The sequence below is a fragment of the Puma concolor genome, chromosome B2 (assembly GCF_028749965.1).
Source record: "Puma concolor isolate L17-30 chromosome B2, mPumCon1.1.hap2, whole genome shotgun sequence".
Classification (NCBI taxonomy): Eukaryota; Metazoa; Chordata; class Mammalia; order Carnivora; family Felidae; genus Puma; species Puma concolor.
Genome location: NC_141671.1, coordinates 117,105,533 through 117,124,831, shown reverse-complemented (window position 1 = coordinate 117,124,831; position 19,299 = coordinate 117,105,533). Strand labels below are relative to the sequence as shown.

Below are 19,299 nucleotides of genomic sequence, written 5' to 3'. Positions count from 1 at the left end.
TCTGTGATTAAGCCCTTGACCTTTGGAGACACAAAAACCTACTGTGTATCATGTGAGCTATGTGATGATAGAGGACTTATGGTATCTTTTTCAAACTTTCATGTCCTTTTTTATCTGTGATGTGTTGGTGTTTTATTTGTAGCTACCTCATATTGCAATTGTGCAAATTAAATATACGTGTACATTTCTAGCACATTCTAAGCTGCATATTTCAATAATCTTATTTTGGGGTGGTTGTTTGTTTTTTCATTATTTTGTTTACTTTTTTTTCTTCATGATAAGTGTACTCTTAATCCCCAGCACATATTTCCCCCATCCGCCACTCACCTCCCTCTGGTAACCATCAATTTGTTCTCCATAGATAAGAGTCTGTTTTGTGGTTTTTCTCTTTCTATTTTTCTTTTGTTTGTTTTCTTTCTTAAATTCCACATATGAATGAAATCATAATGATATTTGTCTTTCTCTGACTGGCTTATTTGATTTAGCCTTATACTCTCTAGCTCTATTCTTGTTGCAAATGGCAAGATTTCACTCTTTTTCGTGGCTGAATAATACACACACACACACACACACACACACACACACACACACACACACATATACACCACACCTTCTTTATCCATTCATTTATTTTTGGACACTTGGGCTGCTTCCATAATTTGGCTATTGTAAATAGTGCTGCTATAAACATAGGGTGCATGTATCCCTTTGAATTAGTATTTTTATATTTTGGGGGTAAGTATCCAGTAGTGCAATTCCTGGATCATATGGTGGTTCTATTTTTAACTTTTTGAGGAACCTCCATACTGTCTTCCACAGTGGCTGCACCAGTTTGCATTTCCACCAACAATACAAGAGAGTTCCCCTTTCTCCATTTCCTCCCAGCACTTCTGTTTCTTGTGTTTTTGATATTAGCCATTCTGACAGGAGGGAAGTGATATCTCATTGTAGTTTTGACTTGTATTTCCCTGATGATGAGCAATGTTGAGCATCTTTACATGTGTGTTAGGCATTTGTATGTCTTCTTTGGAGAAATGTCTGTTCATGTTTTCTGCCCAGTTTTAATTGATTATTTGGTTTGGGGGTGTTCAGTTGTATAAGTTCTTTATATATTTTAGATTCTAACCCTTTATAAGAAACGTCATTTGCAAACATCTTCTCCTATTCCATAGGTTGCCTTTTAGTTTTGTCAATTGTTTCCTTCTCTATGCAGAAACTTTTTATTTTGATGTAGTCCCAGTAGTTTATTTTTACTTTTGCTTCTCTTGCTTCAGGGGACATATCTAGAAAAATCTTAGTATGGCCAATGTCAGAGGCATTACTGCCTATGTTCTCATGAAGGGTTTTTATTGTTTCAGGTCTCACTTTTAGGTCTTTAATCCATTTAGAGTTTATCATTGTGTATGGTGAAAGAAAGTGGTCTCATTTCATTCTTTTTGCATGCAGCTGTCCAGTTCTCCCAACACCATTTGTTGAAGAGACTGTCTTTTTCCCATTGAACATTCATTCCTCCCTTGTTGAAGATTAATTGATCATATAATTGTGGGTTTATTTCTGGGTTTTCTATTCTGTTCCATTGATCTATGTGTCTATTTTTATGCCACACTGTTTCAACTACTACTTCTTTATAATATAAAATGAAGTCTGAAATTGTGATACCTCCAGTTTTGCTTTTCTTTTTAAAGATTGCTTTGGCTATTTGAGGTCTTTTGTGGTTCAATAGAAATTTCAGGATTGTTTGTTTTGGTTCTGAGAAAAATGATGTTGGGTATTTTCTTTTTTTTTTTTTTTTTTTTAATTTTTTTTTTTTCAACGTTTATTTATTTTTGGGACAGAGAGAGACAGAGCATGAACGGGGGAGGGGCAGAGAGAGAGGGAGACACAGAATCGGAAACAGGCTCCAGGCTCTGAGCCATCAGCCCAGAGCCCGACGCGGGGCCCGAACTCACGGACCGCGAGATCGTGACCTGGCTGAAGTCGGACGCTTAACCGACTGCGCCACCCAGGCGCCCCTGATGTTGGGTATTTTAATAGAGATTGCATTAAATCTGTAGATTGCTTTGGGTAGTATACACATTTTAACAACATATTTGTTCTTCCAAATTATGAGCATGGAATGTCTTTCTATTTCTTTGTGATGTCTTGAAATTTTTTTCATTGCTCTTTTATAGTTTCACAGTATAGGTCTTTCACATCTCTGGTTAAGTTTCTTTCCCCTCAAATACAGTATTGTGATCATTTCCATGGTAAATATGTAAAATATGAATAATAGAATGTTTGTGTCTGTATCTAGTCTTTTGAGGTCTTTTGAGGACTTTCTTTTATATATAGCAACATATAGTGCCCTTTATCCTTTCAGCAAAGCACATGTAATCACTACTATCCTGTGCATTCCCCTGTTTGCCTGTTAAATGACTGGTTAGTGGGGAACCAAAGATTCCAGTGAGTCAATGTCCATAACTTTGTGCATAACATAGCTATATTACCACATACAACAACAATCTGGTGCTAATATTTTGCCCTTGGCATTCTTAGATGGTGGCTGATTCTCCCCCCCCCCCCCCCCTTTGTCATAGCTTAGCTCTATAGAGCGAAATTTCAGTCAGGGGTATTGCCTGTGGCTTTTGTCCTGTAGTCCACTGTGGAAAATGCATATATATTTCATGCTGGACACTTCCCACTAACCTCTCAACAGATCATCCTGCTTGACCTTAACAAAATAAATAGTGTGTTTGAGTGAGTGGGAAAAAAATTTTTACAATGGTTACCAAATGTTAATTTTTAATCTCTTAGATAATACAGGGAAGAGGGAACCATAGGATGTGGAATTGGGGATGTGGCAATTAACGACTAGAATACATCCAAGCTTTTACAGAAGAACAGACTATCTGATTATTTACACTATGTTGGGCCATTACTTTCAGAGAATTAGTAGGCAAAGTTCACTGTAAGATTCCTTATCTCAGGGATGGAGGGAATACATTTGGTTCGAACTTGGAAAGCAAGCTAGAGATTAGTCTATGAAAAAGATTGTGAAATCTTTATAATGATTTCGTGTATATTAAAAAATATTGTTATATATAGTTGGAAATTTTAATTTTTAAAATTACACCCATTTATTGATGATAAAAAAAAGTAGAAAACCATCTGATAAGCATAAATTGTACACAGTGAACCAGGAAGTTATTCTTGCTCTTCTTACGCTAAAGGGTCTAGAAAGGGAAGACTGGCTCACAAGACCCATATAAATAGTCTGCCAACTTGAATAAACGTGTTTTTCTTAGCAATGTCCTTGTACGTTATATGCAAGACAGGGAGGCAGCCTTGTGTGGTGGCAAAAGCATAAGACTTGGATGTCAAAGGTCTGATTTGAGATTCTAGAGCCATGACTATGAAAATCATGACTATTTTTGTATCCTTCAATAATAATGTTTGTTTTATTGTCCTTAAAGTATTTTTGTCAGGATAAATGATTCATAAAAAAAAATCATTCAAGGGGCACCTGGGTGGCTCAGTCAATTGAGCATCCGACTTTGGCTCAGGTTATGATCTCACAGTTCGTGAGTTCGAGGCCCGTGTCGGGCTCTGTGCTGGCACCTAGGAGCCTGGAGCCTGCTTCGGATTCTGTGTCCCCATTTCTCTGCCACTTCCCCGCTCATGCTCTGTCTCTCTCTCTCAAAGATGAATAAACGTTAAAAAAAAATTTTTTTTAAATCATTCAAACTTGTACATTTCTAAACAAATTTCAGTAATTACGGTTACTATTAATAATACTTGTGGATCATTAAGAACTGGTTAAAATTATAAACTCTCCAAAAACTTAAGACTCAGAGAAAAGATCTTAAGGACTAAATTCACTTGGGGTGCCTGGGTGGCTGAGTCGGTTGAGCGACTTCAGCTCAGGTCATGATCTCGCAGTCTGTGAGTTCCAGCCCAGCGTTGGGCTTTGTGCTGACAGCTCAGAGCCTGGAGCCTGCTTCAGATTCTGTGTCTCTCTCTGCCCTTCCCCTGCTCATGCTCTCTCTCTCTCTCTCTTAAAAATAAATAAAAACATAAAAAAAAAAGACTAAATTCACTTAAAGCTGACTTTCAATAGATCAATTAATTGTACTTCCTTATAATTTTTGTTTCTCAAGTGCATGCTCTTTATGGATAATTTTTCTTAATTTAAAAATAATAATATACATTTTAATAGATGGCAATCAAATTTGGAAATTGAAATATATTGTCTTTCTGCTTCCTAGCTTACTTTATGAAGGTTACACACTGGCTTATTTTATAATTACCCTAATGATCATTCAGCTTCTGAAATGTGTGTTGTTTTTTTTTTGTTGTTGTGGTGGTGGGGTTTTTAGTTTTTGTTTTTGTTTTCTAGGAAGCAAATTATATTTTGTCCAGCGTAAAACTTTTGTACTCTTTGTGAATAAGATGTAAGAAAATTGATGAAATTTAAAGCTTATGGTGCTTCAGTTTACTGTGAAATATATATATATATATATATATATATATGTATATATATATATGGTATTAAGTGCTATTTATAAGGAAGGACTCTTTGGATTGGCTACAATAGTAGATGAAGAAATAAATTAATCGAAGTTATTTTCCTGTATCTACCACTTAGTATGCTAAACTGTGTACTTAATCATCATGTAAGGGAAACACACAGAGATTCATAGATAGATTTTTCTTGCAGTAGAGACATTCAACAAGACAGCTCTGAAGTATGTGATTAACTTGAAATAATGGTGGCCCTTAGGGTTCCAGGCTTTTTCTACTTCATAACATTTTAGGTCTGTTATTACCTTAGGTGAACCCAATTCCCCAAGAAAGAAGATGCTGAATTAATTCTTCTGTGACTTATGTCATCAATATATCTAGGATAGAAATAAAACTATGTGTCTCTACCATTTATGAGATTCTCGTAGCTATTTTTTTAACATTTCACAAAAATAGCTGAATTTTCTATACCGTGATAATGATTGTAGACTCAAAAATCTTCATGTATAGCCAAGTAAGATTAAACATATGTGTGCACGTGCACACACATGCATACATGAAAATTCATTTATTGTGCAGAATTCAAGAATATTCTTTTATTGGATTTTCTGTGATACAAGATATAATAAAATAAGAAGTTCCTTCAAAGTAAATGTTTCTTTGCCTTACTGTCTCCAAGCACAGCATACAGTGAATGAACCCTAGTCAATTTCTGAAGCTTTGCAGGACAGATTGCACATGCTACCTTACTTACTGCCAGGATGCATCACACACACTTGTTTGGGAGTTTATTTCTAAAAATAACCCAAATCCTGTTTTTGTTTGAGCAAAGATCAGCTACAAATATAACTGATCATAAATCTTTGTGTAGTAACCCAGAATAGACATGAGACATTATAGTCTGGTTAATAATGATTTGATATATAGATGAATTTAATTAGAACATATTTATTGAGTAAACTCTTAAACTATTTTTTCAAACTATATTGAATTCTAGTAAGATTGTCTAATTGTCTAATGAGTATCTACTAAGATAATCTCACTATCTTCTTAGTTTGTGCTAGCGTATCATATTATTGTTAGTTTCGTGTTAAGAAAGCAATTACCTAATTTTTGCTTTGCTCATATTTCTCTGGAATTTTTTATAATCTTTTCAGTAAATACATTTCCATAAGTGCTACAAAGCAGATGTGCCCATAAAATAAAAGTAATTCAAAGAGGAGAATTAAACATGCAAGCTTAAAAAGTTATACCTTAAACAGTAAAAATTTCATCATATTAGTGACTGTCCTAATAGTATTAGAGGAAGAAATTTTTAATAGTGAAACAATGGCAAAATTACAGAAGTAATGAGAAGAATGATATATAACCAAGAGTATCAATCCAGAACAACTACCTAACCAGGCATTTTCCAAGGAGAGTTATATGGTGCACCAATATATCATGATATAATATGTTATAATTTATTATGAATATTTCCCCAAGAGTTTTATAATAAAAGAAATTTGCAAAATCCTGCATGTTACAGTCTCTTCTTGTGAGTTACAATGCATCTAAAGTTTCTGAGAAGTCTTTAATTGGAAATATGTAGGTACTTTTTATTGTGGTAAAATACACAACATAAAATTTACCATTTAAGAATGTACAATTCAGTTTCATTAAGTACATTCACGATGGTATATAACCATCACCACTGTCTAGTTCCAGGTATATAACTTTGTAATTGTTAATTTGACCATGAAACAGTTTTCTCCTGAATATCTTTTAATTTTGTTATGTCCAGGAAATGTATTTATGGAAACACCAACCTAATCCAATCCTCCCAATTTAAAACTTAAAAACAGAAAGTGTGATCTTGAGAGATTAAATGCCTTCCTCAAGATCACACACGTAGTTGGTATACAGCCAGTCAATATCTCATTCCTGTTTCCCATTTCTAAGAACAAAGGCTTTTCTACTTCAAGATATTTTCCCTTGTTTTTACTTATGTTGCCTGGATCTGACAATCCAGTAATCTACAGACGATACGTTACAATTTTACCTAGAGTATTCAGGATTAAAACAGATACATCACTTTTTAATAAAGGACACTGCACTTGTTTTGTAACTCTCTCACTGTGATTTTCTTATGAGAACTTGCCTTGTAGGAACTCTCTTTAATTTGCATAATTCTTCTGTTCTTAGGTCTTTTTAAGATTGTGGCTGATAAAACTCCATACCTTACTATGGAAGAAATTACGAGGACCATTCATATTGGATCAAGTAGACTAGGGCATCCTTCCTTCTATCATCAGAAGGATGTAAAACTAGAAAATCTCATTATAAAGCACGGTGAGCAAATCATGCTCAACTCAGTTGAAGAGATCAATGGAGAAATAATGGTGAACTGTGGAGTGGTAAGGAATCATCAAAATCACTCATTTACCTTGCCTTTGTCACAAGAAGGAGAATTCTATGAGTGTGAAGATGAACATATTTATACCCTAAAGGAGATTGTCGAATGGAAGATACCCAAGAACCGAACACGAACTGTGAAACTTACAGGTTTTTCAAATAAGTGGGATTTAACAAATCCATTTCCTAAAGGCTTTTACGGTGCTCTGATTCTCAAGCCTGTTTATGAAATTCAAGCTGTGATGAAATGTAAGTATTCACTAAGAATGATGCTCTATGGGGGCACCTGGGTGGCTCTGTCATTTAGTGACAGTCTTGGTTTCGGTTTAGGTCATGATCTCACAGTTCATGAGATCAAGCCCCTTCATGGAGCCCCACATCCGGCTTCACACTGACATCGCAGAGCCTGCTTGGGGTTCTCTCTCCCCCTCTCAAAATAAATAAAGTTTAAAAAACAGAATGATGCTCTATAAGTATGAGCATTGTGGGGTTTGGGAAAGAGGCTCTTTAAAGTTTGAAGAATGGGACACTGTCCTGACTTGTCTTTTGAACCTGCTGACAGATTCTCATCTATAAATAAGTAAACCACTTAGTTGGTACAAGGATCAAATTGAATAATATATATAAATATATATTGTAAATTGTGTGGTGCTATCCAAATGTAAATTGCTGTAATTGTCAGATGCAGACAGATTAACCTACTAATTCATTTCTATCTCTGTCAGTTAAACATGGTCAGAAAAGAGCTACTTTTTAGGATAGAGTTTAATTTGTTTGAAAGGGGCTTTCTTACATGGACATGGCCTACAAAGTGGCAAAGATACAAAGTTCCTTTAATGTATTCCTTACTAGTATTTTTGTGATGCCTTTTCTTTTTTTCTTTTTTTCTTTTTTTTTTCTCAACTACCCATCACTGGTCATAAATCCTATTAGCTGAAAGTCCTTCTGACTTAAGGGAAATGATGTGGCAAAATAATTCACACATAAGTATGTTTTAATATGTAATTTAGATAGGATTATTTGCATTTAAAAATAGGAAAAGCTCGAGAGAGCATTGTTACCCTAAAGGAATTAATACCTTGAGTTTTCAAGGTATTGCACGTGGAGTTTTCAAGATTATAGCACATGGAGCAAAGAGTTCTGTATTTGCAATCAAAGTCCTGGATTCTAACGTTGGGTCATTAACTTTGGTAGGTGGTAACTTTGGGTGAACCATTTAAGCTGTGTCTTTGCAAAGGGGATAATGATACCTCTTTTGCCTACCTCTTAGAGTTGTTTTGAGAATGAAATAAGATGGTATTAAGGTACTATATACAATACACTTGAGAAAAAAAAGTATGTAAAAATGTTTGGTCAAAGGTTGTCCCATGAACATCTCAAATTCTATTTATCTCTATTCCTATACATATTGTTGGTCACTTATATAAATATGAAAAAACTTATGTGTTTTAGAACCACATGTTAAATTTTGTAGCATGTTAAGTATTTAACTAGAAATTGATTAATTCATCTGAATTAAAGGTACAGGTAAGGAATTTCACTCAAGTAGTGATTATATTTTAATACTACAAAAAATTGAGACAACAGCATGATCATTTTTTAATATGACAAAAAATGGAAGTCGCAGCAAATTTTAGACCTCACATTAGTGTTTTGTTAGCTATCCCCAAATGTATAATTGAAATTGATAATTGAGTTTTCCTCAGTTTTCATAAATAATGAATATAGCATTTTCTCATTTTTAAATTTGTTAGTTTTTAAAAACCACCGACATCTCCTATCACACAGCTGCAAATGTAGACCAACCCACAACGTAAGCATGTGAACAAGGTGGTTACTGAGTTCAGTGAATTTAGGTCAGGGGTCAGCAAGGCTTCTGTGAGGAAATGACATTTAAACTAACACCTGAATGACGAATAGGAGCTGATGAGGCAAAGAAAGAGGGAACAGCATTGGAGGAAGTGGTAACAGTCTCCAGGAAGGCAAATAAGCAAGGTATTGGAGCTCCAGTGCAGCTGATATGAGAAAAGAGAGGGCAGATTGAGACAAATATCAAAACATACAATGGGGTAGTGGAATCAGTCATGGAGAGTCTTGAAATATATGTTAAGGAGTTATCGTCTTTCCACAGGACAAATTAAAAGGGTTTCAGTGAAAAGGACAGGGGCAGAGTCATGTAGTAAGGCTATTGGATATGCAGTAGGGTATTGGGGGCTTAGTACAATAGTGATATCAGTGGGACACTTGCTCCTACTGGGTATTTAAGAAGTACAACCACCAAGATTTGGAGGTCTTTTGGAAGGAGGAAAGAAATCAATCTGATTCCCAGGCATCTGACTGGATCTCCTGGTTGGCTGGTGATGCAACTTACTAAATATAAACATTGACAGATGAGCAGGGCGTTATTAACAGAATTGTTTAGATGGACTTATATATTGTTTCATGCTAACCCAGGTCCCAGAAGAAAGCCTTTGGTTAAAATAAAGACTTTTCCAAAGTTTTTTGGTCCAATTTCCATTATTTAATGGTATTGAAATTGAATTTTGATTTAAATTATTTTGTATCTTTAACTTCTTAGGGGTTATTTTAAACATTAGTTCTTTTTGTAAGGCAATTTCAGGACAGATGCTGTATGGGACTGCTTTGCATGTATACTGACTGCAGAATATTTCCTAGAAATAGAGGATGGTTGTCCAACACAAAAAGCCCAGTTTTAAAAATTGTTGTAGACATTTTTTCTTCTAAATATAAAATGTAGACTATTTTTTAAAATCAATTGTGGTCTTGTTTTAAGTTATTCTTTCTTATATTGAAGATTCAAACTTGCCTTGAATACAACAGTATATTGCTTGCTAAGTTACTTTTCAATGGCCTTGAGTGTCAGGCACATTTGAATACCCTCCTGTCTCAAGTCCTTCCTTTCTAAAGTGACAAGAAAAAGAATAGGTCTGTGTCAGGGATAGAAAATTTTAGAGAAAACTTAGGGATAAAAGCAAGATGAAAAAGATCGAGAACTATAGGAAGTTTTGAAATATTGATTTGCTAAAAGAGAACATAGTGAATAGAGAAAAGAAACAATATAACATATTTTATTCCTGGTGCTAGGTTTTTAATATGTTATTGATGTGAAGATTCAGGCATCGTAAACAAGTAGCAGGGCGTGTTTAAATGAAATATTAGTTCCTGGAAACTCTTGGTCATAATCCCCATTGCAGGCCTGAAGCCCCTCTGATTCTCGCTATACATTTCATGATTTGTAAAAATTTCTGCCTCTTTGAAAAATAGATACAAATAACCACCCAAGACCTTTAACTACTAGTCTTATATAAGTAATAGTAAGATCTGTTTGGCCTTTCATAGGAAGATAAAACTCATATTAGTGTGGCAAATGCATAATATTTACAAATGAAAAATTGAGCCAGCTCTTTTGAGTTGCCTCTAAAACTCAGAAGTCTTGCAAGTTAAAACTTGTTAGTTGTGCTGTGTTTTGATTTGTAGATTGATAATTATTTCTCCCCTAATGAAAATTCTGAGTTGAAAAGCTGCCTTTCATTTTAAGAAAGAAACCTCAATGCCTTCCAAAATGTGAGGGTACAGGTTTTGCTGAGATATATGATATATTAACTCATTTATAAGGAGAGGGCTGACATCACATGAGCAGAAAGATGGTATCAGAAAAGCAGTGTCTGAATATTGTATAATAGGTGATAACTCAATAGCAAAAAAAAATACATTGATCTTTTAGTATTCTGAGACTTCCTTTTTCTTTCATTTTATTTTTAAAAAATAATCTCAATCTTTATCAAAGTCAAAAAGTCAAATAGTGGTAAAAGGACTTATTAGTGTGATTAGCACACTTTATGCCCTTGACCATTCCCAAATTTTCCCCACATTTGCTACTTGGAGGTAACTACTTTAAATATTTTGTCCTTGCTTTCTTGTATTTGCATTTAAATTTCCAAATAACTAAAGAAACTGCCTATTTTATCAGGTCAATGACTTTATACAGGATGGAAGGACACTAATCCCATTCATGAGGGCTCCACCCTCATGACCTCATCAAATTCTAGTAACCTCCCAAAGGCTCCGTCTCTTAATACCAGCACCTATTGGTATTGTGGTATTGGAGTAGGGTTTCAACATGTAAATCCTGGAGGAGGAAGACAGTCCAAAATAGTGCTGTCCTGGGACTTCATTTAAAACCATCTGGGTAGGTCTGTTCTTTCATTACCATGGCAGTTTTTAGTCTGGAAATGCAGATATTTCATTTCTGAGATAATTTCTTTGACAGTTTCCTTTCAACTACTTTTTTTCCCTTTCCTCTTTCTGTAACATCTAATCTTATGTTGAAGATCCCATACTGATCTAGGACTATTTTCTTCTCTATTTTTCTTGTCTTCAGTTTACCTTTAGGGAAAATCCCTTAACTGCATTTCCAACTGTTTTAATGAATTTTTAATTTCAGCTATCATATTTTTAATTTCCAAGAGTTATTTCTCACATCATTTTTTAAATGTTACTGTGTTCTTGTTTTAAGAATGCAGTATCTTATCTGAGAATATTTTACAATTCCTGAAAGTTTTCTGTGTTCCTTACATTTTATCTGCCTCTTTCAGGCTTTTTAAAAGAAAGTTTGGATCTGTCATTCTCATGGACTGTTTTCCTTGAATGTCTGGTGATTATTCGCCATTTTTTCACATTTACATGTGAGACACTTTTTTTTTTTAATTTACAAGTGAAGCACTATTTACATACAAGTTTTTTGTTTATGAATTTTAGGTTTCATTTTTTCAGCTTTTTCATCGGAGCATACCCCAAATTCAGCCTCTTGTGAGCCTTTCCTCTAGGACTTGTACAGTTTCACCTGAGAAGAATCTTTCTGATACCTTCCAGGGATTCTGAAACTATTGTAGCTGATGGGAAACTTGCTGAGGGTTTCACTATTCCCTACAGGTTTAGACTTACCTTCTTTGCTTTTAACCTGTGTTTCTTCCCTGCTCACCAATGCCTGGCTTCCAGATTCTGGGCCTCTGTATTTACTGTTAACGGCACAGAGTGGTGGAAGGGGTGGCCGCCTTCCCCAACATAGAGTTGGAGAATGGGTTAACCACTCTTCAGACATCCAGATAACCCCCTTTGCCCTCTAGCTTCTTACTCACTGGTCATAGGGGACTTACACTTCCAATTTATGAGCCTTTTTGAGATCCCATGGGGCGATAAAGAACAACTTTTCATTGGACTGTGGCTCCTTAGGCATGTGACCTTTCCTTGTTCTATTCTGCCAAAATTTTGACTATTCTTCCATCTGAGTTCTGTTTTCATTCACTGTAAGGATTGTAGATGCCTTTTAGATTCATGGGATCTTATTCTTTTCTTCCCTTTGTCTTTCTTCTTTTTATCTTCGTGGTAAATTTGAGAGAGAAAAAGGGTTGGGAAGCAATATATTTTGCTTATAAACCTCAACTTACTTAAACTAGTCATAGCCCAGAGCTTTTCCTGGAGCTAGTTTAATCCTGAAAGAACTGGTTGCTAATATTGCTAAAAAGTAAGTAAAATTTATAAACAATATTTCTAATAAAATGTAATCTTCAGTAATTTATAAACATATCAGAGTCAAGATCTTATGTATTTTTATCTTCTCAATGATGAGATAAAGTAAATATTCAACATTGAACAAATTGAATATATGAATTAATGAAGAAGCTTAAACATTTGTTTCTGTGTGTGTGTGTGTGTGTGTGTGTGTGTGTGTGTGCGCGCATGTGCATGTGTTTATTGCATAGTACAGAGTTCCTATTTAGGTAACAAGAGATTTTTCTCGCTCACCATATCCAGATTTGATTTATTATGATAACATACTTATGAATTTAACACCTAAGGAGAATGAATATTCACTTCAGGGCACCAAAGTTGATACCATTTATATTTGTATAACAATTCAATTTTTATTAGTGATGCTTTTCCTAAGGTGCCTATGAAAATATTGTGACTTAACATGATATTTAGAACCAGTGAATACCCTAGTCAGCTTCCATTTCATTTTCTTCCTTTAGGCAAGTAATCTTACTGCTAATAGAAATATCAAACAGCAAGAAGAAGAAAGTACAGCTTTCACTGTGTATATTTATTCTTTTACTACCAACTATAAATATTTTACTAGTCAGGGTTCTCCAGAGAAACAGAAGGTATTTATAATGTCGTATATAATTATATTGTTTAATATATACAAGACTACATATTAATCAATTAATTAATTTTAAGGACTTGGCTTATGTAATTATGGGAGTTATAAGTTCTGCATTCGTAAGACAGATTGGCAGGCTGGAAAATCAGGCAGAAGTTGATGCTGTAGTTTGAGGCAGTGTTTTTTCTTCTCTGAAAAACTCCAGTTTTTGCTCTCAAAGCTTTCAGCTAATCAGGTGAGTCTCCCCTACCTTATTGAGGATAACATCCTTTATCCTAAGTCAACTGATTAAGATGTTACCCACATCTGCAAAATACCTTCACAGGAAGGTGTAGAGTAGTGTTTGATTAAGTAACTGTGTACTGTAGCCCAGTCAAGTTGATACATAGAAATAACCATCACAAACATCAATGGAGAACACAGGTTGACATGTATCATCCAATATAAGAAAATGGCTATTCACTTCTCCTAACTTTTATACATTAAATTAAAATGTAAAAAGAAAAGTATCAGAAATAAACCCATATTAATGTAAGTATATTCATTTTGTTATTTTATTTTATTAATGTTTATTTTTGAGAGAGAGAGAGAGAGAGAGCACAAGTTGGGAAGTGGCAGAGAGAGAGGGAGACACAGAATCCAAAGCAGGCTTCAGGCTCTGAGCTGTCAGCACAGAGTGGTACACGGGGCTCCAACTCACGAACCACAAGATCATGACCTGAGCTGAAGTCGGATGCTTAACTGACTGAGCCCTATTTATTTTTATTTGAGAGAGAGAGAGAGAGAGTGTGTGTGTGAGCAAGGGAGATGGGCAGAGGGAGAGAAAGAATCAAGAGAAATCAAGAGTCGGATGCTCAATCCACTGAGCCACCCAGGTGCCCCTAAGTATATTCATTTAAAATGACCCTTGATTTCTCAGTGAAGGTCATGGTCAGCAACCCAAAAGGCACTTTCTCTATTCATAAATACAAACAGCAGTAGAAATGGGGAAGAACTATCTAACAAAATGGAAATTCACAGTATAGTTGCTCTTAAATTGAAATGAAGCTAAGTAAATGGAAAAAAAATATAATTCACAGAATATTCATAAAGGAAACTGAAACCAAATGGATGAACTATGAAGAAAATTTTAATTTAAAAGTCTAGAATAAGGATGGCAGTTTGCCGCTTCTCTCGTCCTTGAAATGCAGCTAGGTCAGCACCAAACCATTTTGCACACCTAGAAAATTGATCTGAGGACTAACACAAAAATCTACATAACCTGAGCCACAGAACTCAGCAGGTATGTGGCACAGAGAGGTGAAGTAGGGGAAAGAGAAGCCATGGAGGTTAGGGAGCTGTGGTTTCCAGAGAGAAGATGGAGACAGAGGGGAGAGTACAGGAAAAACACTCCCCTCAAAAGCAGCTGGAGAGAAAGAGAAAGAAGGGACACACCCATAAGAAACTGAACAAGAAAGGGAGAAAGGAGAGGGTTTCAATACCATAAAGACTATAAACAGGGGAGTGCAGAGTCGGAAACTCCACAGCTCAATCACTGGCAGTGCTCTGGTGTAAAGGGCAAATTCCCAGGAGAAGACAGTGGGGGCCAAGAGGTCTGAGGGCCACATGGGAGAGGTGATTCCCCTACTGGGAGGGCATTCAGTAGAGGCCATGCAGCCTCCCCACAAAGGTCCCAGAAGACCCAAGATTACAGCCACATTTTCTGGTATTGGAACAAGGTTGCTAGGGTGTTGTGAAGCCTGGCCAGATTCATGTTGTGAATTACTATAGTCCCTGAGCCACTGCTACTACATGATCATGTGAAATTTTTCTAGGGTTGGCTGGCACCTGGCTGCAGTCTAAGGGCCTCTGCAGTGGCATGGTCATGTAAATGTTCCTGGGGGCAGACCAAAACCTGGCCATTGCTCCCCAAGATCCTCCCCCAGAGGGTCGGAGTGGGGTCAAGCCAGAGGGCTCTAAGAAATTAAGTTTGGAAACATAGCCCCATCTGAGATAAAATTCAAAAGAGAGGTGTCACTTGGCCGGCTGACGGCTTTGTCACGGACAATGTAGAAGCAAGGAGTGGATGAAAGCCAGAGACAAAGGAGGGGTGTTTGATTGCCAGTTGGTGAGAGCAGAGTTCTGATGCAAGAGACTGGGAAGCTGGGTGACACCATTTTCACCTCTCCCACACATGTGCAGACATGCATAGGAGCACCACACCTATCCACCCCAGTGAGCTAAGCAGCACCACCCAGTGGAGAATGGAGCTATTACACCAACCTCTATCCAGCTGCACCAACCAAGCCCTAGAAGAATACCACAAGTCTCTCTGCCTGCTTAGTTTAGGGACTATGAAGTGCTTCATAGGGGAAGAACTTCTTAGTGCCTCTAGGGGAAACTGGATGTAATTTCATTCTGATTTCATTCTGTTCGCTGATCCATGTATTCATTTTTTTCTTTATTGAGTACAGAAAGAGAAAATTTTATTTTGTTTTGATAAAAAAGATTTTTCTTAAAATTTTTTCTACTATATTTTTATTTTTTTTGTAATTTTTTAGTCCATTTTACTTCATTTCATTTTATTCTACTTTATTGTATACATCTTTTTAAAATTTTAAACGTTTTCCTAACTTTTTTCCTTTTTTTTTCCTTTTCTTTCCCTTTTTTTGCTATTTGATCAAGCTTCTTTCAACAACCAGACCAAAACACACCTGAAAATCTAGCTTCCTTTACTTGATATTTTTGGTGTTTTTAATTTTTTACATTTTATTTTTTATTTTATTCTTTTTCTTCCTCCAAAATGACACAATGAAGGAATTCACCTCGGAAGAAAGAACAAGAAGAAATGATGGCCAGGGACTTAATCAACACAGATATAAACAAGATGTTTGAACCAGAATTTAGAATCATGATAATAAGAATACTAGCTGGAGTTGAAAAAAGCATAGAATCTCTTTCTGTGTACATAAAAGAAGTAAAATCTAGTTAGGATGAAATTAGAAATGCTATAACTGAGATGCAATCTCAAATGAATGCCATGGTGGCAAGGGTGGATGAAGTACAACAGCAAATCAGCTATACAGAAGATACACTTATGGAAAATAATGAAGATAAAAACAGGCATATTAAGGCAAAAGAGCACGATATAAGAATTAGAGAACTCAGTGACTCATTAAAAATGAATAACATCTGAATCATAGGGATCCTAGAAGACGAAGAGAGAAAAGGGGGTAGGTTTACGTGAGCAAATCATAGCAGAAAACTTTCCTAACCTTGGAAAAGACACAGACATCAAAATCCAGGAAGCACAGAGAACCCCCATTAGATTCAACAAAAAATGACCATCAGCAAGGCATATAATAGTCAAATTCTCCATCAACAAGGCATATAATAGTCAAAAGAAAGAATTATGAAAACATCAAGGGAAAAAGATTCCTTAAACTATAAGGGAAGACAAATTAGGTTCATAGCAGACCTATCCACAGAATCCTAGCAGGCCAGAAAGGAATGGCAAGATATATTTAATGTGCTGAATTGGGAAAATATGCAGTCATATTTATCCAGCAAGGCTGTCATTCAAAATAGAAGGAGAGATAACAAGTTTCCCAGACAAACAAAAACTAAAGGAGTTTGTAACCACTAAACCATCCCTGCAAGAAATTTTAAAGGGGACTCTCTGAGGGGAGAAAAGATGAAACAAAACAAAAAAGACCAAAAGCAACAAACACTAAAAAGGACCAGAGAATACCACCAGAAACTCCCAACTCTACAGGTAACACAATAGCAATAAATTCATGCCTTTCGGTACTCATTCTAAATGTCAGTGGACTCTCACATCAAAACTCTCACATCAAAAGACATGGGATAACAGAATGTGTAAGAAAACAAGATCCATCTATATGCTGTTTACAAGAGACCCATGTTAGACCTACAGACACCTAAAGATTGAAGGTAAGGGGATGGCAAACCATCTTTCATGCTAATGGTTGCCAAAAGAAAGTCAGAGTAGACATACTTATATCAGACAATCTAGATTTTGAAATAAAGACTGTAACAAGAGATGAAGAAGGACATTATATTATAATTAAGGGGTCTTCCCACCAAGAAGATCTAACAATTGTAAACATTTATGCACCCAATCCACATTGGGTAACGCCACAGTAACTCAAATACATAAATCAATTAATCACAGACAGAAAGAAACTCATTGACAAAAATACCATAATAGTGGGGAACTTCAACACCCCACTTACAACAATGGACAGATCATCTATGCAGAAAATCACCAAGGAAACAATGGCTTTTAATGATACACTGGACCAGATGGACTTAACAGATATATTCAGAACATTTCATCTTAAAGCAATGGAATACACATTCGTCTCGAATGCACATGGAACATTCTCCAGAATAGATCACATACTAGGACACAAATTAGCCCTAAACAAGTACAAAAAGATCAAGATCCTCCCATACATATTTTCAGGCCACAATGCTATGAAACTCAAAATCAACCACGAGAAAAAACTTGGAAAGACAAAAAATACCTTGAGACCAAAAACATCCTACCTAAGAATGAATTGGTTAACCAAGAAGTTAAAGAGGAAATTAAAAGGTACATGGAAGCCAATGAAAATGATAATACCACAGCCCAAAGCCTCTGGGATGCAGCAAAGACAGTCATAAGAGGGAAGTATAAAGCAATCCAGGCTTTCCGAAAGAAAGAAGAAAGGTCTCAGATACATAACCTAACCATACATCTTAAAAAGCTGGAAAAGAACAATAAATAAAACCCCAAAACAGCAGAAGATGGGAAATAATAAAGATTAGAGCAGAAATCAATACTGTCGAAATGAAAAACAAAAACAAAAAAACAGTAGAACAGATCAATGAAACCAGGAGCTGTTTATTTGAAATAATTAACAAAATTGATACCCCCCTAGCCAGTTTGATCAAAAAGAAAAAGTAAGGGGTGCCTGAGTGGCTCAGTCAGTTAAGCTTCCAACTTCAGCTCAGGTTGTGATCTTGCTGTTTATGAGTTTGAGCTCCATGCCAGGCTCTGTGTGGACAGCTCACAGCCTGGAGCCTGCTTTGGATTCTGTCTCTCTCTCTCTCTGCCCCTCTCTCACTCACACTCTGTCTCCCTCTGTCTCTCAAAAATGAATAAATATTTTAAAAAAATTTTAAAGAAAGAAAAAGGAAAGGACCCCCAAAAATAAAATCAAGAATGAAAGAGGGAAGTTCACAACCAACACTACAGAAATACAAACAATAATAAGAGAATACTATGCACAGTTGTATGCCAATAAATTGGGCAATCTGGAAGAAATGGAAAATTTCCTAGAAACATATAAACTATCAAATCAGAAACAGGAAGAAATAGAAAATTTTAACAGACCCATAACCAGTAAATAAATTGTATTAGCAATCAAAAATCTCCCAAAAAATAAGTCCAGGGCTGGATTGCTTTCCAGGGGAATTCTACAAAACATTTAAAGAAGAGTTAACACCTATTATTTTGAAGCTGTCCCAAAAAATAGAAATTGAAGGAAAACTTCCAAACTCATTCTATGAGGCCACCATTACCTTGATTCCAAAACCAGACAAAGTCCCCACTAAAATGGAGAACTACAGACCAATTTCCCTGATGAACATGGATGCAAAAATTCTCAACAAGATACTAGCCAACCAGAACCAACAATACATTAAAAGAATTATTTACCATGATGAAGTGGGATTTATACCTGGGATTCAGGGCGGTTCAAATCCATAAATCAATCATTTTGATACATCACATTAATAAAGGACAAGAACCACATGATCCTCTCACTATTGCAGAGAAAGTATTTGATGAGATATAGCATCCTTTCTTGATAAAAACCCTCAATAAAGTAGGGATAGAAGGATCATACCTCAAGATCATAAAAGCCATATACAAGAGACCCACTGCTAATATCATCTTCAATGGGGAAAAACAGAGCTTTCCCCTTAAAGTCAGGAACATGACTGGCATGTCCACTCTTGCCACTGTTATTCACCATATTATTGGAAGTTCTAACATTAGCAATAAGACATCACAAAGGAGTAAACAGGCATCCAAATCAGCAAGAAGTCAAATTTTCACTCCTCACAGATGACATGATACTCTATATGAAAACCAAAAAGATTCCCCCCAAAACCTGCTAGAACTGATCCATGAATTTAGCAAAGTTGCAGGGTATAAAGTCAATTCACAGAAA

General features: G+C 35.8%; 1 protein-coding gene across 1 annotated transcript in view; it reads left to right on the top strand.

The window, feature by feature from the left end:
• THEMIS (thymocyte selection associated) overlaps positions 1-19,299 on the top strand; it is a 184,463-nt gene that overhangs the window by 69,489 nt on the left and 95,675 nt on the right. The window contains exon 3 of the mRNA XM_025925929.2: positions 6,685-7,143. Within this exon, the coding sequence (XP_025781714.2) occupies positions 6,685-7,143 (459 nt within the window). The remainder of the gene's footprint in view (positions 1-6,684; positions 7,144-19,299) is intronic.